Source organism: Pseudochaenichthys georgianus, chromosome 13 (genome assembly GCF_902827115.2).
Source record: "Pseudochaenichthys georgianus chromosome 13, fPseGeo1.2, whole genome shotgun sequence".
Lineage (NCBI taxonomy): Eukaryota > Metazoa > Chordata > Actinopteri > Perciformes > Channichthyidae > Pseudochaenichthys > Pseudochaenichthys georgianus.
Window position 1 is genome coordinate 31,554,371 of NC_047515.1, and position 23,837 is coordinate 31,578,207.

The following is a 23,837-nucleotide window of genomic DNA, read 5'->3' on the forward strand; positions in this document are numbered from 1 at the left end:
ATGTCTGCATGCTTTGGTGTGTTTTACCTTGGAGCTGACAGTCTCCACATAGCTGACCCAGGTTAGGAGGTTTGGTGTAATGGAGATGATAATTTGACTCTCGCCCCCTAGGACGAAGATAGAAGGAACAATGCTTAATGTCTTCATAGCAATTAATAAGTAGGCTAATAGTGATGTGTGGTAAAAGTTAAACAACAGATTTTCATTATTTAATTAAAATTATTCCTAAAGGAAAGTTTGAGCAGGAAACCACCAACTTAAAACATGTGTGCAGCACACTGGAATTGAATTGGAGCTAATTTCTCTGGCTGGTTTCAAACTGTGTTGACCATAAGAAAAATGTCTGCCCTACGCTTTTACACTTTGATCTTTAGTTGGAGTATTTCCTCTCTGACCTGGGTAATTTCCCTCCAGAGGCGACGTCCTGTAGTGCAGCCCTGCTGGGGCCGTTTCTTTTGGCAGCAGCTCCAGTACTTTGTGCTGCAGACAAACACACAGTTTTAGGAAGCAGATACCATTTAAGTTGTACAACAAATTGTGAAGGGTTAGAACTACTACACCATTAAAACTGTGCTACAACTTATTAGAGCACAATATGTTAGATTGTGTGTGTGTGTGTGTGTGTGTGTGTGTGTGTGTGTGTGTGTGTGTGTGTGTGTGTGTGTGTGTGTGTGTGTGTGTGGGTGTGTGTGTGTGTGTGTGTGTGTGTGTGTGTGTGTGTGTGTGTGTGTGTGTTCACTCCATGTGGAAAACAGGAACTCCCGGATGATGTTTACAGACTCCGTTCATACTTCTGTCTTTCTGGAACAGAGTTGTACTGAAAGTCCAAACTGGCAGACAGGTGATGACATTTGAACTCTGCCTGTCACAGAAACAGTTTACTACATTACAGCATCCTCTATTCTTACAAGAAGCCAATCTTTTCATCGCCTTCTTCATGAATGTATACAAATCCATGTGTGTATCCGTGTTGTCAGCTTGTTATCTGCCATTCAGGTGAAGTGATGCCCCGTTGCTCTCTACTGCCGCTGGTCCCTGAAAGCTACCAAATTGTATTTTGTTGTATTCCTACATTGAGGTAAGTGTTTTAGAAACTAATGCAACTGATGCCCTCCTCTGGCTATTAACGGTATTGCAGCTTTTGTTGGTTGGTTATAACCTTAATATATAGTCCATGGTTATAACCTTAAAATGTAAGCGATGAGTCTTAATTCTTATTCATTTAGTCAATGCTCAAGGTTTGTTTTTTTATTTTCTTATAAGCAATAACCACCCCCAATATAAATCCATGGTGGAGTAAAACACAAAAGATGACTGAAACCAAATACAAACACTGTTGTTAAAGGATCTCAGGACAACAATGTAAAAGATGCAAGCAATCATATTTAGAAAATGTATGAACAAATCCATTAGGAGATTATTACAGTAAGTGCATAGAAAGTGTCATCCATCTTCACTTTATCAATGATCAGCATTTACCATATATATATATATATATATATATATACACATACACACACACACACACACACACACACAGGAAAGTTCATTGCATGTAGTGGGTCTTTAAAGGTTTGTCAGCAGGTAATGTAAGGGAAACTTCTGCAGCAATGAAGAGTCAGGACTCAGAGAGACACAGGACGAGCAGGAGTTCTGATGTCAAACACGGATCTTTAATACAAGTATCGGCTGGAGAAATTCACATCACAAGTCACACAGTCAAAGGTTCTGACTGCACTGGTGGGTTGCCATATCAATTCTCCCGCGCCTTTCTCTCGATAGCCCTTTTAACTAGTTCAGAGAGAGTAAACAACATATTTGGGGAGATAGACTAAACAGCTGGGCACCCTGAATCACTTGCGTCTGAACCTTAATGGCCTCGAAGCCAGTGTTCCCACAGCCGTAAACCATTTTGTGACCGAGAGTTGAACTGGTTTATCAAGATAGCTGGAGCCTCCCATTCCTTAAGAGAAATACCAGAGCCAGGGTTGGTCGTAAATGTCAACACACAGAAAAGGTTAAATATCTTAGGTGTAAGACAGAATTATTCCCTCACAGGTAACATATAAAAACAATAAATATAAAAACAATAAACAAATGCACATAAAAGCTGATATTCGATTTTATGTTGATTAATGGTAGAAAAGGTAAACTGAAGAATTAATCTATAATTCAGCAAGTACAAAAGCACCAAGAATCACCCGAGATAAATATGCATACACACTATAATATCAATCCAGACTAATTTAGGAATAGATTATTCACCCATACTATTACCTTTCATCCATAACCTACAACTCCCATCTGTTTCAAATCTCATGACATTCTCAATTTTTTCCTGTTTTAAAAGTGACTTCCAATGCATATGGTTTCAAAGAAAAGAACATCTAAATAAAAAATGACTGATTTGAAGTCTCTTAGTGCTGATTGTAAGACATGACAGACTTAATGTAGTTTTGCTTAAACTCCAATGTAACGGAAAGCATAGGACAACATCATTCATTCGGACTGTTTGATATCCTCATCAACGTCCATTGTATGACATTATCAAAGCTAAAATTACACCAACTTGAACAAGTCACTTTATCACTTGTGTTTTCACTGTTTTGAGCATCACACTTTGATCACTCATGATGAAATATAACAGAGCAGGCTGTATTTGTATCTATCTTTTCCATATAGTACATTTCCATTCCAAGTGACAGTGATTTCCATGATGCAGTTTAACCCTGACTCACTCATCTGTCTGGATCATTTCTCTAAGACACTCCTTTAAATTCCCCACCCGGTCTCGATTCTTAACTTCAGCGGTCTTTATTGCCTGCTTCAGCAGCCGCTGCGTCTCGTCCAGCCCCCCCACCTTCGGCATGTGGTAGCGGAACAGGAAACCGGCCAGCTGAATGTCGTGGCAGTCCGGGGCGAGCAAGCCGCACAGAAAGCGCAGGAACATGTCGTAGTGGCCCAGCGGGGAGCTGAGGGTCCGTGTTAAGGCGCTCTGGACGACGCCGGCCACTGATCTGGTCTGATCCTTGGATGCGAAGAACTTGGTTCTCGGCAACAACATGCTCTCCAGAACATTTTTGGACTCTTCGCGAAACATTGTGAAGACGTACACAGCGGCCATGAACTCCTGGAGGGGAGAAGACGTTGTTTTGATTCAGTTCTAATCCTGTGTCCCATTGTTAATTGTTCTGTTATTTGTTGGTATTTAAAAATATTCCTCTTCCCTTTTATTTTTTGTGTACGACTAGTGCATGTAAATGGTTTGCAAAGGCTAAAATCCCAAAGTTCTTTCCAGAGGGAGTTTCTCTCCCACACACCCCCTTTAACTAAATTGTGAATGTTTTTTTTTCATGTTTTATAATACCAGTACACAATTCAAATAAGGTTTTATGATACTCAGGTGCTGTAAGATGGAGAGTTGTACCTGCACGCTGAAGTGTATGAAGCAGAACCTCTTCACATCTGAGGAAGGGAGCTCGGTGCACAGACCGGACAACAACGTCACCTCCTTGAAGCTCACACCGTACTCCTTCACGTCCTCTTCACAGAACACACTGATGTCCTTCTCCAGCATCTTGAAGGCCATCTTCCCGATCTTAGTCGCCACGTGTTTATCTTCAGGGGACCACTTCTGAGTGGAAAAGAGACATTGAAATGAAACATTCTGATATTTTGGTTAGCTATTAGCTGCTCCGCAAATTTCTCTTTTGTCTGCTTGAACTAATTAAGTCAGTCAAACGGCATTGTTTGTTTTGTTAAAACTCTGTCATACAGGTGTTGGATGCTAGAGTTTGATTTTAAATCAGCGCCAATCAAAATGAAAGAGATGGCACAGGTGTTCATGATATTGTATCCCTGAATGTTAAATGTAAAAAGTATTAAAAAGTAGATTCAGGAAATGCCTGACCCCTTAGCAATTAGGTGTTCTATTTTCACGAACGTTAATATAACTAATCTAACTGAGACGATAAAAAGACACAGACAAAAAAATATACCAGTTCATTTTCCGCTTTTCCATAGTAGAACTCCAGCCTGCGATTCATCTGGACAACCAAAACATTGATGTAGAACGGCGTCAGCCTGGGGGGGTTCTCCCCATAGCCCCGATATTTGAAGCTGCGCTTGAACATCGTGGCCACCATCCAACACACGAAGGGTTGTCGGGTGAGAATAACGAGGGACGGGAGGAGCTTATAATGTGCAACGATTTTTGCTGCTAGCGCTGCGTCTTCATAACGCTTGGTCAGGTATTCATCCTTCATCGTATCACTGGAGAACAGAGGGGGGAGAAAAGATAAAAATGGTCTAGAACTGCAAAGAAAATAGTATAACTGTACATAATCAAAACTAATAAATGGATGAGCTAAATAAGTCGACACAGGATACTTAAAATACCTGCAAATATAATTTAAGAAAATTATTAGAGCAGGGGTGTCCAAACTTTTTTTTACATACAGAAAAATATACGAATAGCTGGGCCACTCCCTAGAGGTGAGGTATATTGCCTCATAAGGTCAGTTATAAGTGAGCAAAATTAATTAGGTATAGTGTGCTTGATACTTGAAAATGGCTTTAGAAAAATAACAGCCTATATCACAGCTCTCTATAGGGTTTCATTTGTTCTGTTGGCAGCTCATCCCTTAAAACAGAAGCCTCAGAGTGATTATAATAAGGGGAAATGTGAAGGGTATATTCAAAGCTTGTTATGCAAATAAGAAATTGGGCCTTTTTTCTTATCAACTAAGATTTGTTAGAAAATGTTCCCAACTTTAATTGACTGAATTTATTTGAAAAGTGGGCTTATTAACACATGAATACTACTGTGTAATATATGTGTACATGTATATTTAAGAAGTACAATATAAGACAAGCATAAGTTTCATTTGTTACATTATACTGGGGGCCGATTCAAAATGGACAGCGGGCCGCATTTGGCCACAGGGCCGTAATTTAAATAGACACCCCTAGATTAGAGTCTGTACCTAACACAAACACACTGTCCATCTACACACACCTGAAGCCCTGTATCTCTGTGAAGACATCAATGAACTGAGTTGGTATTTGGGAGATAGCAGTCCGTCTCCCCAGGATCCAAACGCGAGCCCCACGGAGCACAGTGCCTCGGACGATATTCACAACCAGGACGCCGGGAGTTACTTTGGTGACATTGTCATTTATTACTGGAGCATTCTGTACAGAAAACACAGGAGAAATATATCAGTTTGTCATCGTCATTCATCAGACAAGGAAACCAGAAAGCAGCGTTTAAAACACTCCTGGATTGTTTACTTGCCAACTGCTTACGATACAAACTGCTTTATTTACTAATTATTAGCTCACCTCCAAGAACTGTAAAGTGATATAAAGATTTTAAACTTGATGGTGGTTGGTTTTTAACGCTACTTTTTTGTGTTATAGTTGTGAATGGGTTTTAGCTGTGGTGTGCAGATGGCTTACCAGCCAGTCCAGAGGTTCTCGGTAACAATCAAGTGAGTCCATTACGATGACAAATTTACAGTCCTCGTCCTCCAGGTATTTCATGTCTTTGCACTCAGGATAATAATATTCCAACACATCCATGATGGACATCGTCTTTGCGATATGACTTTCATTTTGTCGCAGGGTCCAGAAATTCCGGAAAGAAAGCTTGAAAACGAACTGCAGATCCTGAGCAAACATGGACAAAAAAAAGTTGTCAGTCACAACAAATAGGTCAAAAAGACGAAATTGTTTTTGTTGATTTACCTTATTTGCACGCATTTCTGCCCAATTCAGGCAGAATTTTGCCTTAGACACAGACATGCCCATGCCTGCAAAGCCAGTGGTGACCACGGTCCTCGCTGGTTGACCATCTTCCTTTTGTAGTCGCAACAGATCGTTCAGCCCGACGAAGGTGTGGGGACTGGGGACCTTGAGATGAGTTGGTGGATGGGGTCGGAATTCATGGGAGGGGTCAACTCCTCCATAACCACAGGTGGAAATCTGGGGCTCTACGTAGATGGATTCGAATAAAGTCTGATTTCCAGCTTGAACAACCCCCTCGTGGATATATTTGTATTTTCTGGACAATTCCTGCTGCAGTTGAAAACGGACCAGCGCTGTCAGTGCAGAAAGACAAAGTGGAAAGTAAGACAACTACATTTGGTTTGGAAGGTGTAAGTGGTGATAACACATATCACATTTGAGAAAGACAGTACTTCAGCATTGTGTGTTACAGTCAAAATCCTGTGGTCTTCAGATGGTGGAAATTACAAAATAGCTTGTTGTTCTATTTAAATGTTAGCTTGTCAAAAAGCTGCATTTTAAACAGAGGTGGTTACACATTTTAGGCTTTTACAATGTAACCAGTACATTCATTTTGAAAATGTTGCATATTGTTTCAATGGAACAACATAAAGGATAAAATGCTTGTGTCTGATTTGCTGCAGGACGTTCTGATAATGCACACGCTGCAGCCAATCAGATTATTTACATGTGTACTGTTCTCTTGAAACTGGCGCCTTTAAGCCTTTAATCCTCCATCAAAAGTCATACTTGCCTCTTTTACACATAATACGTAGTGTGTCTGCCTCTTCTATCTTGCCGATGCTTTTCAGGGTTTGTATTGTATGCGACAGGGAACGATCCTGTCCTGCAAAACAGAATTTAATCAAAAGGAAAACTGGTAAGCAACCACTATAAGACCCTGTCCTCTCCATAAGGCTCGTCAATTATTCCTTAACAATGCATTTGACTGTAAATGAAACGATAACTATTCAAGTCTTAAAGCTAAATTCTATTTTTCCTTAACAATAAAGGTCACAAAGTGTTTAGTCTAAAGCTGCTACCAGCAGTCAAAATGTGTCCCTCTCCATTTTAAGACACAATGGTACAGTACCATTCACAATTAATGTCCAATACTGTAGATGTGTTTAGATACCGAGTTTCTCCAGGATCATGTCCACAAAATCAAGAAGGTCTCCCTCCATCGCTTGTTTCTGGCTAAGGTCTCGTTCACACTGGTAAAACCACGTCTTAAATGTTAAGAGGTCTTTAAAAGGGAGGGATGTCAAAACATGCTGGATACTCTGCAGACAGAGAGAAGGTAGAACAAAAACACAAGTTAACATTTTGTCTCAGATATTATGTAGGCGTCTCGTTCTCATATTAAGGGGGTGCAACCATTACATTTATACATATATCAACAAGCTTGTTTTTTATACAATTACCCAAACCATACAGAATTAGCTAACTTTTTTTGTTTGTTTATAATGTTATAAACATGAATAGTAAAAGTTATTTAGACAAATACTGTAGGAACGCCCCCCCATATTATCCATGATGAACAACATATATTCTTAATTTTCTTTTTTCATATCTGTAAATGTACTTGTTTTATTTAATCCTATTGTTGTGATATTTATTTAACTGTCATTTACATGTTTTACTATTCTAATACTTGAGAACCTTATCTTATCCTGTGTTTCACTCTAAGTCTAGGTGCTGCTGTGACACCTGAATTTCCCCACATGCATTAATAAATGTTTGTCTTATCTTATCCTATTTTAAAAAGATGAGGCAACTCAGCTATGATGGGCTCACCTTGAAGATATGGGGCAGGTCCTGCTCTGGGTGTAGTGTGCCTGGCTGGCTATTCTCACTAGTTGTTTCTTCTGGTTCAACCGGCATAGGTGGTTCTGGGGAATCAGCCAACAAAGGTTCATCTGCATCCTCCAAGTCATTTTCTGGAACATCCCCCAGATCAGAAGACCTGATAGACAACAAGGCAAGGCAAGTTTATTTATATGGCACTTTTCAACACAAGGCAATTCAAAGTGCTTTTCAAAAATGAAAGACATTAAGAGCATAAAACACATTAGAAACATTAAAAAGCAAAGATAATAAAACATGAATAACACAGGTACATGAATCAAAGTTACAGTGCAGTGTAAGATGTGAATAGTTCAATTAAAAGCAGCGGCAAAAAGAAATGTTTTCAGCCTGGATTTAAAAGTAGTAAGTGTTGCAGCGGACCTGCAGGTTGCTGGTAGTTTGTTCCAGATATTTGGTCACTAACTATCACTAAAAAAATTCTCACATTCCTCTACCCCTAGTCTTCCTGTGAAATTATAGTTATTTTGACACTTTTCTAACATTTTGATATTCCTCTCATCCTTCTCTTTCATCCATTTTGCATCCCCAGACAACACATTTCCCCTCTTTTACTGTTACCCGAACCCATCTTTGACCTTTAAACCACTTTTCTTTTCAATTCCCAGAATTAGGATATTTAAACCTGTTTTATGACTTCCCTAATGAATCTTTGGCCTTTAAACCACAACAGTAAGAAAGGTAAGAAGGTGAGAAAGAGATAATATTCTACATGAATCATCATGTTGTTTAGCTGCATTTTGGCCCTTGTAGAAAAAAACTACACATTTTGCAACACCTATGTTTGGATATTGATATATTATATTATATTGATATTGCAAGGAATCGATTTCCAATGATTTTTAACAGATAATAAATATCATTTTGAAATGTATCTGCATCAAAAAGTGTGTGTGTGTGTGTGTGTGTGTGTGTGTGTGTGTGTGTGTGTGTGTGTGTGTGTGTGTGTGTGTGTGTGTGTGTGTGTGTGTGTGTGTGTGTGTGTGTGTGTGTGTGTGTGTGTGTGTGTGTGTGTGTGTGTGTGTGTGTGTGTGTGTGTGTGTGTGTGTGTGTGTGTGTGTGTGTGTGTGTGTGTGTGTGTGTCCTTCACCTTGTGTCAATGACAAGACCTCCTGCTTGTTTGGTGTGCTGAGTGTTCATGGTGTAGTATGTCTCTGGAGAGTCTGGGCGAATCATTTGCATCCTGTACAAAAAATGTGGGACACCAATCTGGTTAACCTGTGACTAGTAATTATTTAGTCACTGTAAGTAATACCTCCCTTCAATATTTACAAGTTGACTTTTTGGAGCAACAAAGAGCAAAATCTCTGCTTTTACATCAAAAAAGAAAAGCATATATAGAAATGTATTCATTGGTATAAACCCCTTGAGATGCACCATCTCGTTTTCAAGGGGGTCCCGACAATAGCAACAACTGACAGACATACATAAACAAAAAGACAAAATGCAAAACATGACACACAAGACAAACCACATACAGTCTGTTAAGTGAAATTCAAGCAATGCACACAATCATTACAATTTGAGACAGTCAAGCAAATCAGTTGAATCAATATCAGTTTCATTAATAACAAGTACAGACCAGTTGAAAGTGAGATGATAATGCATGTTTAAACATACCCAATGATGCAAGAGATCTAATAGCAGCAGGTAAAGTATTCCAGTCTGTTGGGGCTTTGAAAATGAACACTCTTCTGCCAATCAATTTTTTTGCAGAGGGGACAGAGAAATAAATCTGAACAGAATGTCTAACTTGATGAATTGGTGAGTAGGGTACAAAATACTGCTTTAAATAAAGGGGATAGTTAAGATAAATGCATTTAAATATCAGCTGAAGCCAATGCATGTATCTTCTTACATTTAAAGAAGGCCATTTAAGTTGGTTATACATTGTGCAGTGATGTGTACGAAAAGGACAACCAAGAACAAATCTGCATAGTCTGTTGTAGGCTATGTTGAGTGGAGCAAGATCTGATTTATGTGCATTTTGGTAGACAACATCACAATAGTCCATAATCGGAAGAATAAGTTGAGAAGCAATTCTTTTTCGGACACTGAGCGTAAAACAATTGCGAGAGCGGTGTAAAACACTGATTCCGTAATTGACTTTTTGTATTACATGCTTTATATGTACTTTAAATGAAAGTTCAGAGTCTAGCCATACACCAAGATATTTAAAGCTATCAACTTTATGCAGAGAAGTGCCATCCTTACATGTTATTACTACATTAGGTTTGGATTTGAGCTTCTGCCTGGTACCAAAGACCATGGTATAAGATTTTGTTTTGTTAAGCAGTAGTTTATTGTGTGATAGCCAGTCCTGTAAGATATTAAATTCCGATTGGAGAGAGATCTGAATTTGTGAAAAATCTGATTTGGATGTATATATATGGAAGTACAATTTTGGCATTCAAAAGTTGATCCTTCCATGTTGGCTAAAGTTCCATAAACATCAGTACAGTACGCTGCTGTTCCTGATCTGCCTGATGTGACACTGTATTCCCCAGCAGGGAGACCTGATGAACGCTGATTATGAACAGACTTCACATTTGTATGCATCAGCTGTACAACTCTACAAAACCATTTCTCATGGGCAAGTGTACATAGTTATTTATATTGGGTATAATATATGCTGGGTGTTAACATTTCACTGTTTAGTCAAAGTAGCAGATAATCATGTAAAGTTGAATATGTACAGAAACTCCCGGTATGATGTTCCAGCTGTTCAGAAAGGCTAATAAAAGAAAACCCACCTATTCAAATTCAAGTCCCTGCATATTGGCTTGCATAATATACTAAAATGTCTACTTAGGTGTATGAGGTAGGAAAACAGACTTGTGCATAGTCATTTTTGAAAACGTTCTCACTGCCACCTAGAGCTCAGAAAGGACTAAAATACATTAATGTAAACTTTGGTGTGAGTCCCAACACGAAATTAGAGGTAGAGTTAAACAAAAAAAGTAGAGTATGCAGTAATGTGAAGCCTTTTGCCATCTGTGGTTAAATGGCCAAAACCTTGAGATAATCCTCAAATTCTATAAAAAGACTCAGTACCTTGTCCCATCATTAATAAGCACGTCAGGTTGCACCACAGGTAATGGAGGATGGAAGGTAACAGCAACCCCTTCCTCTTTTCCCTCCTCTACATCCTCCATCGTGTGATCACTGTCACTCTTCATGGAACCATAGCTGGAGGGTGGCCTCGTCCACTTCTTCTTTTCCTCTTCCCCATTCTCATGCCTGAAAATGCTAAAGGGATAGAAACATTGTGTTAGCATACCACCACTGGGTGTGACATTGCTTTAAAGTTTAAGATAAATAGATCATTTAGTAATGGACCAAATGTTACAGATATATGTCCAAGAATACTGTTTATAAGTCGTAGGTGATCAAAGACTGGCAGAGTATTTTAACAAGACGTAAAATATCTGGCCCACAAGGGTGGAATGACATCTAGGCCATGTGTTTATTTGACTCCTTATGACAGACTTTCTTGAAAATAGATTGTATCTATCAAAATAGCGGAGCTTTAGCTTGACTCTCAAAATGATGAAGCATTTAGTAGTCATTATGAAAAGAATGTTATTATAACAAGTTTCTCATTATACTGACTTACAGGATGCTTTTTCCTCATCAGTGGCGAAAATGGAGTTCCATTAATAAATGACAGTTGAAATAACTCGTGCGTGGGTGTTGTAAAGCAGTATTGACTCTCACCTATACCAACGTTAGCAGTGAATTAACTCCTAGTGTAATACAGTTGTAAAAACAAGTAAAACAACCCACAAGGCGGGAAATTTAGCATTTGACGAAACAGTGTAAGTGAAATGTCCTGAAGTGACAGAGGATTAAAGATGGCAGGTGAACTATCCTTCATGTCAAAAAGTGTAAAACAACACCCACCTTTCAACTTCAGTGTCCGGGTCCATGTTCCTGGTCATAGAAGACTCATAAACTGCAGCTGTACAATTAATTGATATCAACTAAATCCTCCTTTTCGCAATAACTTCACATGAAATGTAATTTCCTCCGTGGCAAGGTGAAGGCCCTCCACCCTTCCTATTGAAAACATTGATACTCAAGATAACATGACGGTTTCACGAGTAAGAGATCCGTTAGAAATTAGCGTTTAGCAGCAGATAATCGAGGTAAACATAATAAACTATACAGTGTAAAATAATTTCCCCAGTGGTTTATTTTAACTTATTTCCTCTTCGTTTTGTCAGTTATAACTTTCGGATTAAGTTCCGTCAGCATCAACATGACGACTTCTGATGCACTTCAGAATAAAAGCATGGTATCGACAAAACGCACATCCAAACTCCTCCTTACATATACTTTACTTACAAATCATCAAATGTTTTGATATGCAAGAATACCTCCGGTTGATAAAATATATTTGGTAGGATGTTTAAGTGAAACACCGGTACTAAAATAATAGAATAAAAACATGTTTTGCTTTTATTCTGAAGGGTTTTGAGGCATATACCAGAAGTGTAACAGTTTGGTAATAGGCCCAATCCCAAACCACTCCCTCGACCCTACCCCTCCGTGATGGAGTGAACTCCGTCTGTAGCCACACTCGCAGCTCAACGAGGCTCCTCCTGTCAGATGGAGGGAGTTGTCACCATAGACATATAAAGAGTAGACGCCGCATTGGCTGCTGGGGCGCAAGAAATACGGCCGCCATCTTGGACCGGTCATCCTACAGACATTGCGAACAGGGGTCGGGGGATTACTTTTCACAAGTAAAATTCAACATTATAATTGGTTGTATTTTGTAAATAGAATATTATTGTACTGTATTGATGTCCGCCAGCGAAATCGTAGCCAGCAAACATTATGTTCATGGCCAACTGAGACTTTATAAATCGCTGCTGTAACAAGTGAATTTCCCCGTTGTGGGATGAATAAAGTAAAATATAATCTAATCTATCTAGGAAGAAGAAGGAAGAAAATAAGCTTGACCTCCTTCTTAAAATGTTTTTGTGTTGACTCTCAAATCTCCCGTTTTTATTTTGAAGGTTTCCCAAAGACAAAGATATGAGAAAGAAGTGGGAAGTTGCTTTGAGGAGGGAAGGGTTCACTGCAAGCGAGTCATCCGTGATTTGCAGTGAGCATTTTAAGCAGGACGAGTTTGACAGGACAGATTGTCCGACTCAGAGATGGTGTTATTCCCTCCATCTTCAGCTTCCCGGTTCACCTCCAAAGAGTAGGTGTATCATCATAAGGCTATTAGCATTCATAAATGTAAATATTCTATTATCAATTGTGTGTGTGTGTGTGTGTGTGTGTGTGTGTGTGTGTGTGTGTGTGTGTGTGTGTGTGTGTGTGTGTGTGTGTGTGTGTGTGTGTGTGTGTGTGTGTGTGTGTGTGTGTGTGTGTGTGTGTGTGTGTGTGTGTGTGTGTGTGTGTGTGTGTGTGTGTGTGTGTGTGTGTGTGTGTGTGTGTGTGTGTGTGTGTGTGTGTGTTTCAAGTATTATGCTTTTTCATTTTAGCCAGAAAAGGGCAGGACTACGTCTCCTTCCAGAAAAGCTGAAGAGAGCCTGTCTGTGGCCCCTCAGGACGACCCAGAAGCTTCAACCTCACACTCACAACCTCAGCCTAATGATGTGAGTATTTCTATTTTCAACATCATTCATAATGGTCCTAGACAAAGTAAAATCTCTCTTGTTTGCTGCCACTCATATTAAACACACTCACAAATAAACACATACACACACAATTGAAGACATGTTGAACATGCATTCCTGGCACACTCACACACGCGCACACACACACACACACACGCATGATGCTGGCAGTGGCTTTGACAGGTGATGACTATAAGAAATAATGTGGGCCATACTCTAGTTGTGTCAAAGTGATGTGTGTGAAGTGAAACATCACTCAAACCATGTTCATCCCTCTTTCTAGGATCATAGCGATGTCTCGCCTACTTCTCCTACTGGCCAGAGTCAATGAAGCTTTAGCAAGAGTGGAGAGTCTCGAGCGAGAGAGGAAGAATGCCATGGCTAGAGAAAAGAGGGCAGAGACCACAGTGAGGACTCTTTTGGGGGATTTGAGGGAAAAGAACCTCATTAATGAAGAACTCAAAGAGGCTTAATTTCTACTCAGGTAAAATTAAATTAGCACTTTGAAATTCATGTACATCTTACTCTTACACTCTTTATTAAACTCCTTTGTTATTATATGAAGGGGACTTATTAATTTTTTCTCATACAATTTCAGATCTTCAAATAGACTTGAAGGCAAAGCAGGGCCATGAGTACTCCAAGGACCACAGAGAGCTTGCCCTCACACTCCATCTACATGGTCCAAAGGCATACAAATACCTCAGAGAGACTACAACAAAAAGGTAGTCTTAATGTTGTTCAATTTCATTTTTGGAAATTACGGTTGCAAGTACGTTAAATAGCTACTTCTCAATTTTTTTACAGGTGGCTGTGTTCGGTGGATGGAAAGCCTGGCCTGAACAAGATGATGCTGGATATGCTGGAGAGAAGATGCCAGGACGACCAGGCTAAATATGGATGTGTTTCACTCATGTTGGATGACATGGCCATCAGAAAACATGTGCAATATAATCCACATAACCAGTCAATGTCTGCTTTTGTAGACATGGGTGATGGAAACAATGAGACCGATGCTGCTACTGAGGCTCTTGTGTTCATGGTGGTTGGCCTACACGGACATTGGAAGGCTCCCATTGCATATTACCTGACGAAGTCTTTGTCACCTGAAACACAAAGGGTCCTAATCTAAATCTAAAATCTAATCTAATCTATCTAGGAAGAAGAAGGAAGAAAATAAGCTTGACCTCCTTCTTAAAATGTTTTTGTGTTGACTCTCAAATCTCCCGTTTTTATTTTGATGGTTTCCCAAAGACAAAGATATGAGAAAGAGGTTCTCAGTCATGCTTTGGAGGAGCCGCATGCACGGGGCATTCGGGTGTCATGAGCAACTTTGTGTAAATATGGTTTGGGCGGGGTGGTGTCATGTTCTTGTGTTTAACTTGAACATTTACATTTTTTATATAGATGTAGAAGTACATTTTCATTTTTTATGACATAGATATTCATTTTTACTGATATATAACTTCTGTCTATGTATAATGTATTATTGTTTCTTCATTTTTCAACTTATTAAAATAGCTGAGTATAGGCCTACACAATATGCTTCTCTATCATATATAGACCATTAGTGTTTTTTTATGTGTGTGTGTGTATATATTATATATCGTGTGTCTTTTGCAAAATACCTATCATACATAACATAGGCTATCAAATACCAGAATATTCTATTGCTGTTAAGCCTACTATGAATATTAAAATACGCCGAATCATGTGTTCGGTATCATGCCTACATATATGACGTTTGCAGAAAGCTGCTCTTACGGAAGAAGAAGATGTTTCTACAATGATGTGGAGGGAGAGTCCTCTCCAGTCAGACTGAGAGGCTGATAACTTCAGCTCAGTGAGGTAAAGGACTCTCAGTGCTTAGATAGTTCACTTTAGTCTAAGTTATCTCAGTGGGTCTCAAACGTTTTGATCACAATTTATGTAAACACATATTTCCAAGGCACTAATTATTGGGATAAAACAGGTTTGAAATCATTCCAATGTATACTATAGGACAGTAAACCAGACATATCGTTTTAAACTGGAGAGATAAAAAAATATGCATAAATAAAATAGTAAAATAAGATATGAATGAACAACAAAAATAAAATGCATTACATGTAGGCTATTTGTTATTTAATTATTCAAATGTAAACCGATCTTTTTCATATGGGTGTTTGGAGGTGTACCCCCTAGATCTAGTCTCTAGTAATTCTGCGTGTGCACCAGATTGAAGCATTTTACTTCAAAATGTTCAAACATTTCTTCCCGGTATGCCTGAGAAGGCAGATATGCTTGTTTTTCTCAACAAGAACTGTTTTTAAAAGTTGAACTGTTGTAGCTTCAGGGGTTCTCAGGTTAAAGTTACATAGCAGTGAATATAAACAGACTGATTAATGTGAATATTACTTTAAACTAACCTGTGTAAAAGTTTCTCGAATAAATGTAATTTTTTTGGTGGAAGAAGCATGTATCATTTTTTTACCCTGCCCCTCAAAGAATCGGAATCGAGAACCGTTAAGAACCGGAATCGAAAAGTAGAATCGGAATCGGAATCGGAATCGTGGAAATTCAAACGATACCCAACCCTAGTTATGATTGATAAAATGCGCTGACACTTCATTGCGCCTGCCAGACAGATTACACTGAGTGGAGCGGGTGACCGGTCCAAGATGGCGGCCCCACGGCTCGTCAGCGCCAATAGGCAGCAGCGGTCGATGCGGCGTCTACTCTTTATATGTCTATAGAGGCTTCTCAATACTCAAATGTCCCCTCCTCGACTCCCCTCCTCGACTCCCCTCCTCGAGACTTAGTCCCGCCCACAGGAGATGCGAGCGGAGGACCGAGGAGGGGAACCGAGGAGAGAGGAGGGGAAGCAGCAGACGTTTAAAGAAATGAGAACTCCTCTCCTCTGAGCGGTCATATTAAAGCGACGTCCGTTCATTATTACGTGGCAACAGCTGCATCAGCTGTCGAGTGTTTTGTCATATTTTATAATCTCTGTTAGATCAGCTGAACATTGTTCCCCCACATATTTACCTTGAATTCATTGAGAGTGCGGTATAATGAGACAATAACAGGCTACAGATGCGGACACACACACACAAATATATTTATATAAATATATGCAATTTAAAGTATGAGAGCACTCTCATAATAACGTAACACAATCAGAGACTGGATATATCCCCCCCCTCTCTCTGGTCGCTGAAATGGGGAATTGAAATTACGGGCCAAAAGTTGTATTTGCAAGTATTAAAAGTAAGCAGAGGACACCAAACCAACTAAGACCTGTCTGTCCGCCGCATCTGCGCACACACTGTACCACACACACACCTACACACTGTACCACACACACACACACACACACACACACACACACACACACACACACACACACACACACACACACACACACACACACACACACACACACACACACACACACACACACACACACACTGTACCACACACACCTACAGCTCCTAAAGCATAATCAGGCTACAGCCGTTGTGTATTTTATTATGTGAAGCACTAAATGGTTTTAGAAAAATATCGACTCTTTGTTTGTATATATCTACTAAACTAAAGCAAATAAAGAGAGTAGGTCTGTTATACTGAGTGATATTTATTTTACACACTGCTCTGCTTTCTGCAGGACCTCACAGCTGTTCTCACTGTAAACATCGCGTTGCGATGAGAGCAGTTTCTAAAATAATATCCAGGGGATGCATGCAGAGCTGTCATTGGCTGAGATAAGTCCGGCCGTGCGTCACGCCTCCACCGTTCCCGGAAATGCATCCGCGGAGGAGCCGTGGAGGAACCATCAGTGTATCCTCGGTTATAGCTCCTCCAGAGAGCCTCCTCGACGCTCGATCCTCGGTCCTCGGTGTGCATTTAGAGAAATGAGACGTCCTTCAAAATGGCGCGCTGAAATTCATTTCCGGGTCACTACCGGAGGACCGAGGAGTCGAGGAGTCGAGGAGGGGAAATTTGAGTATTGAGAAGCCTCTTGTGACTGTCACTACCCGATCCGTCACCCTGCCCGATCGGTTCTGCGCATGTGCGAGAGGGTCCGGAAGTCCGGACGGCAACCCAAGATGGACACTTGACACAGTGGCTTTTAGCAAACCTCAAAAAGAAAAACCGAGAGAGATGAGTTATTGTTATTACAACGTGACTTCACTATTATTTAACAACTCTTTTTATTGGGTTCTTTTATTTGGGGTTAAGTACATTGTCAGAATAAGTGAGGAATGAATTTAACATCTGTTAGACAGCTATCATACTGAATAAATATTTACTGTGAATGTATGAAAACATGTATGGCATATGGCTGTCCAACAGAAGTTAAATCCATTTCTCACTTATTGTGACAATGTACTTAACCCCAAATAAAATAACCCAATAAAAGAGTTGTTAAATAATAGTGAAGTCACGTTGTAATAACAATAACTCATCCCTCTCGAGTAATTCCTTTTGAGCTTTGCCAAAAGCCACTGTGTCAATGTTGTCCTACTTGGGTTGCCGTCCGGAGTTGTCCATCTCGCACATGCGCAGTACCGATCGGGCAAGGGGACAGATCGGGTAGTGACAGGAGTAAACACAGCGGCAAGCTTTGAGACGGCCTCCCCTCTCTCCGGCAGAAACAGGAAATGCCGTAACTGTATGTAACAACTGTTTCAAATCAGCATCTCTTAGACAAAAAGTTTAAATTAATAACTCAAATAAAACTCCAAACATCTTTCATTGTGTTTCAAAGCTCTTTTAGTTTTAAACCTGATGTTTATAAGCTTCTTAGTTTTTGCAACGGTCTGTAAATATATGCAACTTTATAATAAAATGCACACATTTACCTTTTTCTAGACTAAACACAGGTATGATCCTAAGTTAAAAACATGAGGTTATCATGAGGTTGTTAACGTCGCAATTTATCAGTGGATGTTTGCTGGAACTACTTGTAAACAGCTTGTTTCCTGACGGACACACACAGCGTGACTCCGGTCAGGTAGAGACCGGTCTCAAGTCACCACCGCTGCAGATTTGCTGTTTGAGGGCTTGATAGCCCTCTCCCCCTCCACACAATATGGCAGAGGGGTAGGGTGTAGGGGGCGGTTTGGGAATGGGCCATAGTCATAAGCAGAGCCGTAGGGTCATGGTTCATATGCTGAAAGGGCACTACAGTGGACTGGACTGTAACAGTATACATTATGGATTCATTTGAACTGACATGTTCTTGGAAACCTCCACTTTATAAATAATAACGTGTATTAATCAGCACAATTGTGTATTTTAGTGGAACAAATCATTTTCGGATCACAATTACAAAAATATCTTGGGATCTTCATACTTCTGTCGCTGCATCTTCCCAGTTATCATGATCAAAGAGTAGAATAGTCCCCTTCAAACAAGGAAACTGAGTTAACTGATTTCTCCACAATTTGTTTTAGTGTGTGTGTTCAGACAATTAAAGCTGCTCAATCATATCTATTAAGTAAGACATTTATTTATACAAACATGAACTTCCTATGTGCTATTATGCTTAAATAAGGTAGCGCATTCTAACAAATGGACAACAGGATGAAAAACAAATTGAGGATCTTAGAGAACGCCACCTTAATTAAAATATTATTGGAGCAAATTGTCAATATTCACCCTATTTAAACCCATTTTGAATAAATTAATATTATTCATTTTTATTTACAGAGCTAGTTTTGGGATAGTGCCTCACAGTAGAAATGAGACAAAGTGCTGTCCATCTTTTCTACTGCAATCGCAATTTCTGGAAAATGCATCCTAAAGTGACGAGGTTTTAAGTTTATCAGAACATTTCTAGACGAAGCTGCACCAGACACGACTCTGAGGTAAGTGGATCAAATAGCAGGCTTTTTTATAGTGTCATTTATAACTTTTATTGAAAAACATGTAAATATAATACAGATTAAATTAAAACAAATTTAAGAAAAGATTAAAAAAAATTGCTGAAGGACAACATTATAAAAGATTGCAGGAAAAAAAAAAAATATGATTTAAGAAGAAGCGTAGACGATCATCACTGGGAACCAGTCCTCAAACCTTCATCCTGCTCATCATCTGTGGGATACAAAACATGTGATTAAACCAGAGATCACAGTGAAGCATGTTTTTATACAATATGTTCATTTATTGAAAGCTAAAGCCAAGTGTGTTTTTGTGACAGATGCATGTGAAAACCCATAGTTTATATATGAAATGAACACACCGTGTCTTATTATGGCAAAAGTAAAAACCCAACCAGCCAGTGTAAGTCAACAAACCCTTATTCCACAAAATACAATTACTTGTATTGACCTTTTAACACTTCCACGAAGGACGTCATCATTTACAGACCCACGCTTCTGAAAACGGTTACTTAAATGTTAATGATCATGAAGTGTTGCGTCATTGTCAGATCCCTGATTAGAGAGTTCAAACATAATCCATCTCTCGTAGTCAATAAGGACAAAATAAATAACACTCAAACTAGGGACAGAAATCGAATCAAAGGTTTACGTCAGCATCTCCACTACGTGCTGCTGTTTGATTATCAGCAGATGATGATTCTTTGTCATGCCTGCAGCCTCATATGCAGCCTGCACTCCATTTACACTCCATTTGGGCTACACAAGCTACCACAGGAGGCATGCTGGCACGGGGAAATAAAGTGCAGAGAGAAAATAATAACGTGTGCCCTGTAAAACCCTGAATGGATTTATCTGTGTGAGCGTTTACCTTGCGAGCACTAGATAGACCAGGAGACTTTGCAGACCTGCTGGTGGCTTTCTGTCCTTTAGTCGCAACCTGAGGGGATTTAGAGCTGCCAGTTTGTCCTGTCCGTGCCACTCCAGCACGGGAATCTGCCGCAGGGTTGTTTTCCTGGCATTTACGCACAGACTTCTGAGCAGGCGACTTCTTTGAAGTTTTTCCTGGGGATTTCCGAGTGGAGCTGCGTAGTTTATTTATGTTTTTCGTAAGAAAGTTGTTTTTTTGAGGGGTGTTGTCAATACTGAACATCGTTGACTGCCTCCGATCAACCTAGAGAATAATACAAGGGTAACTGTTAGAAAAACATGCAAAATATCGTATGTATTCTTTTGTTCCCTAAAATGACATATCAGGCATGAAAACGGGTCAGGGGTGAAAAAGGTGAGAAGTATATTATCCCTCTAGGGGGGTCCGGGGGCATGCTCCCCCAGAAGAACATTTTGAATATTCCATATTTTAAAGTATCAATCTGATGCATTTTGAGATGCATTTTTTTTGCCAACCTGGGGAGAGCTGGAGAAACTTAACTTCAGCCATGAGTCAAAAATATTATGGCCTCCTTACTAAGTATTATCAGGGATGCAAACTCATCAGGTATGGAAAAGGTGACAAGGACCCGAGCCCCCCGACCCCACGGAATATCGGCTTTAAAATGAGGAATAACAGAGGATTTTAGCAGTCAAAACAACTAAAGCAGCAGTGTTAATAATAACAGAAACGCTAAAGAGTCACATCTAATAGAAATATATAAAAGCATTTATTTTAATTGTGTAGCAGTCAGTTTATAATTTTGGCAGCACTGTTGAGGATTTTGAAAATCTATTGTCATGCCTCTGTGCAAGGTTTAGTCTTTCTATCTTTATCGCATCTGGTGTAAAGTAACTAAATTCATAAACTCAAGTACTATACTTGGGTACAATTTTGAGATACTTGTACTTTATTTAAGTATTTCATTTTTTTTTCTACTTTGTTCTTCTTCTCCTCTACAGTTCAGAGGTAAATGGTGTACTTTGACTCCACTACATGTATTAATATCTTTAGTTACTTTACAGATGTGGATGAATGATGTGAAATCTAATCAAGTGTTGAATCAGACTTTAGTTCCACCTGGAGTAAATCCACCAGCTACCCTGCAGTATACAAAGTCATTCAAACTAGCTGCACCTTTACCAGCTTTGAGAACACTATCATGATCAGTCATTATAAAACACATCATATATATTATTCTGAAATGGACCAATCTGCACAATGACTACTTTTTCTGTCGCTACTTTCACTATATTTTGATGAGAATACTTTTCTACTTTTACTTGAGGAACATTTTGAATGCAGTACTTTTACTAACAGAGTAGTCCTTCCTACACTCTGGTACTTCTACTTTTACTCAAGTACAAGACCTGAGTACTTCTACTTTTACTCAAGTACAAGATCTGAGTACTTCTACTTTTATTCAAGTACAAGATCTGAGTATTTCTGCTTTTAATCTAGTACAAGATCTGAGTACTTCTACTTTGACTCTAGTACAAGATCTGAGTGCTTCTACTTTTACTCAAGTACAAGATCTATACTTATACCACCTCCGTTTATAGCCTATGAAAAAAAAACTATTAGAAAACGAAGGCTAAAGCTAACGTTAGCAGATAGTGACAATGTATGCTAGCTAGCTAGCTCAACGATAATATTGCGACAGAAAAACTTTTCAGTGCACATCACGCTCTGAACACCTGAACGGCCCGTTCTAACAGCTGTTCACCAGCGGTCCAGTCTGTACCACAGTGACTCCGGACCGCACAGTTAATATTAACGAACGCACCCGTAGGTAATGTGGCTGCTGAAGCTAGACCATCATCGCGGAGCAGCAGAGCCGACAGGCAGGAAGACTCGAGCACACAGCTCTCGCTGCATTATAATATATAAAAAAAGAACACCATGCGTGTCATGATGGCACATAACAGCTCATGGCCGCAGATTACTCCGGGTCCCAGACCCCAAAAATATTTTTATTGCAGATCTACATGAATCACACTAACGACCTATTTTGGATTCAAAACGGCGAATTTCGTCGAAAGGTGAGTGATTTTCATGCCTGATATATGCAATATATTCTGTGTGTGTGTGAAATATTTCACTCACTGGACTGAGGGCGGTTCGAATCTGAGAGTTGAAAGGCTCACTCATCACGTTCTTGGCTTTGGGAGTGAGTGGTCGGGGGAAACAGCTGGCCCTCACCTTTTTCTGTCAGATGGAAACGTGGAAAGACAAAGAGGATTTCAGAAAGTTACATTTAAGAGTAACTTTATGGTAAGAGTAAGCTTTCAGATAACAAATTAAATAAGCAAACAATACAAAAGCCTGACAACTATTCTTTGAGAATAATACTCAAAATGTATGTTCATATGCCAATAGGCAAATGTGGTGTTCAGGCAATTGGCAAAGACATGTAATATGATAAGATACTTTAAAGTTAATTGTCAGAGATAGCATAGGGAAAAGGTACATTTTCCAATACTAATTACATTATGAATAACCTTTTTAATGTAAGGAAACCTCAGTAAAACATTAAAGATGGCCTATGAAACATTCATCATTTGCACTTCAGTCAGGCTCTCACATTAAGCAACACAAAATGTAATGAATACTTATGTCCTGCAGGACGCAAACCAACCTCAGGCGAAGTTTGGTGTACGGACAGCGTAGATGAAGAACGCTTGGTGCCTTTCGGGCTTCTCAGCTGAGAGGAGCTGACGATTTTTGATGGCAGCTCGGGCATCAAGGACAGACGGTGAGAACGAGTATTGGCAGCGGCAGCCGAGTGTCCCACCATGAGAGAGTGCCGATGGGAGGCGAGAGAATCTTTCAGCTGGCCCGGCATGGTGGACACCCGGCGGATGGTGTCAGACGGGTCGCCCGTACGGAGCTCTTCGTCTGTGAAGAGGAATGTCGCGCCACGGCATGGCTGAGAGAACAGAGAGAGAGGGATTTATAAAACTGATAGAAAAGGATTAAGGGCATAGAAATAAACAAAACATGTGACCTTGTTTGGTACCATTTCTTAGGGAAGGGAAGTTAAGGAAGACCTGAGATGTGTACCTTTTCTGTGTATTTCATTTGACATTTTGATTCGATAAAAACATTAATTCTATTATTGTTTTGCAGAATCTTTTTCTCTTGTTGATTTAGTTAGTTACCGTTTCTAAAATACAATTGTTTATCTTTCACATTTTTGAATTCACGTCAATGTGTTTTTGTGATTCTTTCATGGGCAGTAAATGTTAATGAGCACTGACATAACAATATGCCAAACGTATAATCTTTTTCTCAAAATGTGTCTTTAAAAAACAAGCACTGCTCAACCTCTATAAATATTTATTGGGATGGTGGGCAGTACACGACCAGACCAAGTGTATAATATAGTTTTAAGCCAACATTATCATAATGTTTGTTTGTGTTGCTGATTTATTGCCACAATAATTCCCTGTGCATTATATCAAAATATTTTTCCCCAGCAACAGTATGTCTATGGTGTTCAGTGCATGGAGTGTCATCCTCTACTAACGTCAGACTCCACGGGGTAGCTGCTCTTCAGATGAGGAAGGACGGCCATGTTCCTGGCCTGGAGCTCGGCAATCCTCATCCAATCATCAGGTCCACCGTCAGGCTCGTTCTCTGCCCCCGCACAGAATGTACTGGCAGCTGAAGAAGGAACAGATGTAGAAAAAACATATTTTGTATACCCAGCATTGAAAAAATGGACACACAGACGGAGATACAAAGGCACGC

General features: G+C 39.7%; 2 protein-coding genes and 2 long non-coding RNA genes across 8 annotated transcripts in view; 1 reads left to right on the plus strand and 3 right to left on the minus strand.

Moving 5' to 3' along the window:
* Nucleotides 1-27: 27 nt before the first annotated feature.
* LOC117457362 (uncharacterized) lies at nucleotides 28-1,067 on the minus strand. Its single transcript, XR_004553327.2, has 3 exons — nucleotides 740-1,067; nucleotides 396-480; nucleotides 28-107 (listed from the first exon to the last, which is right to left on the minus strand). It is a non-coding gene; the product is annotated as an uncharacterized lncRNA (long non-coding RNA).
* Nucleotides 1,068-1,651: 584 nt separating this feature from the next.
* Nucleotides 1,652-11,908, minus strand: nlrc3l (NLR family, CARD domain containing 3-like). 2 transcript variants are annotated; one of them, XM_034097406.2, is made up of 12 exons: nucleotides 11,557-11,908; nucleotides 10,708-10,902; nucleotides 8,744-8,836; nucleotides 7,585-7,753; nucleotides 6,923-7,070; nucleotides 6,542-6,634; nucleotides 5,749-6,101; nucleotides 5,461-5,670; nucleotides 5,018-5,193; nucleotides 3,999-4,272; nucleotides 3,428-3,631; nucleotides 1,652-3,130 (listed from the first exon to the last, which is right to left on the minus strand). In XM_034097406.2, the coding sequence occupies exons 1-12, from the start codon at nucleotides 11,592-11,594 to the stop codon at nucleotides 2,735-2,737; spliced, it is 2,349 nt and encodes a 782-aa protein (XP_033953297.1). In that variant the 5' UTR covers nucleotides 11,595-11,908; the 3' UTR covers nucleotides 1,652-2,734. The 2 variants fall into 2 exon arrangements, with proteins under 2 accessions (XP_033953297.1, XP_033953296.1); XM_034097405.2 differs by having other exon boundaries at nucleotides 3,428-3,634.
* A 460-nt stretch (nucleotides 11,909-12,368) lies between these two features.
* Nucleotides 12,369-14,615, plus strand: LOC139435017 (uncharacterized). Of its 2 annotated transcripts, none has more exons than XR_011644297.1 (6): nucleotides 12,369-12,401; nucleotides 12,678-12,865; nucleotides 13,166-13,265; nucleotides 13,570-13,770; nucleotides 13,885-14,011; nucleotides 14,094-14,615. It is a non-coding gene; the product is annotated as an uncharacterized lncRNA (long non-coding RNA). The 2 variants fall into 2 exon arrangements; XR_011644296.1 differs by having other exon boundaries at nucleotides 13,152-13,265; nucleotides 14,094-14,520.
* A 4,562-nt stretch (nucleotides 14,616-19,177) lies between these two features.
* The window catches only part of numa1 (nuclear mitotic apparatus protein 1), a 29,377-nt gene continuing 24,717 nt past the window's right edge, over nucleotides 19,178-23,837 (minus strand). For all 3 annotated transcript variants that reach the window (XM_034097924.2, XM_034097922.2, XM_071205204.1), the window contains 5 exons: nucleotides 23,614-23,750; nucleotides 22,723-23,013; nucleotides 22,191-22,292; nucleotides 20,025-20,327; nucleotides 19,178-19,367 (listed from right to left, as the gene is read on the minus strand). In XM_034097924.2, coding sequence (XP_033953815.1) covers nucleotides 19,344-19,367; nucleotides 20,025-20,327; nucleotides 22,191-22,292; nucleotides 22,723-23,013; nucleotides 23,614-23,750 — 857 coding nt within the window. In that variant the 3' untranslated portion in view covers nucleotides 19,178-19,343. The remainder of the gene's footprint in view (nucleotides 19,368-20,024; nucleotides 20,328-22,190; nucleotides 22,293-22,722; nucleotides 23,014-23,613; nucleotides 23,751-23,837) is intronic.

Bases quoted from the DNA above. Each gene is read 5' to 3' on its own strand.
- nlrc3l (XM_034097405.2), bottom strand. From the start codon at position 11,594: ATGACCAGGAACATGGACCCGGACACTGAAGTTGAAAG. The intron at 4,273-5,017 runs GTGTGTGTAGAT...TCTGTTCTCCAG, and splicing joins ACAGAGATACAGGGCTTCAG to TGATACGATGAAGGATGAAT. The intron at 3,635-3,998 runs GTATATTTTTTT...TTTTCCACTCAG, and splicing joins GAAAAGCGGAAAATGAACTG to AAGTGGTCCCCTGAAGATAA.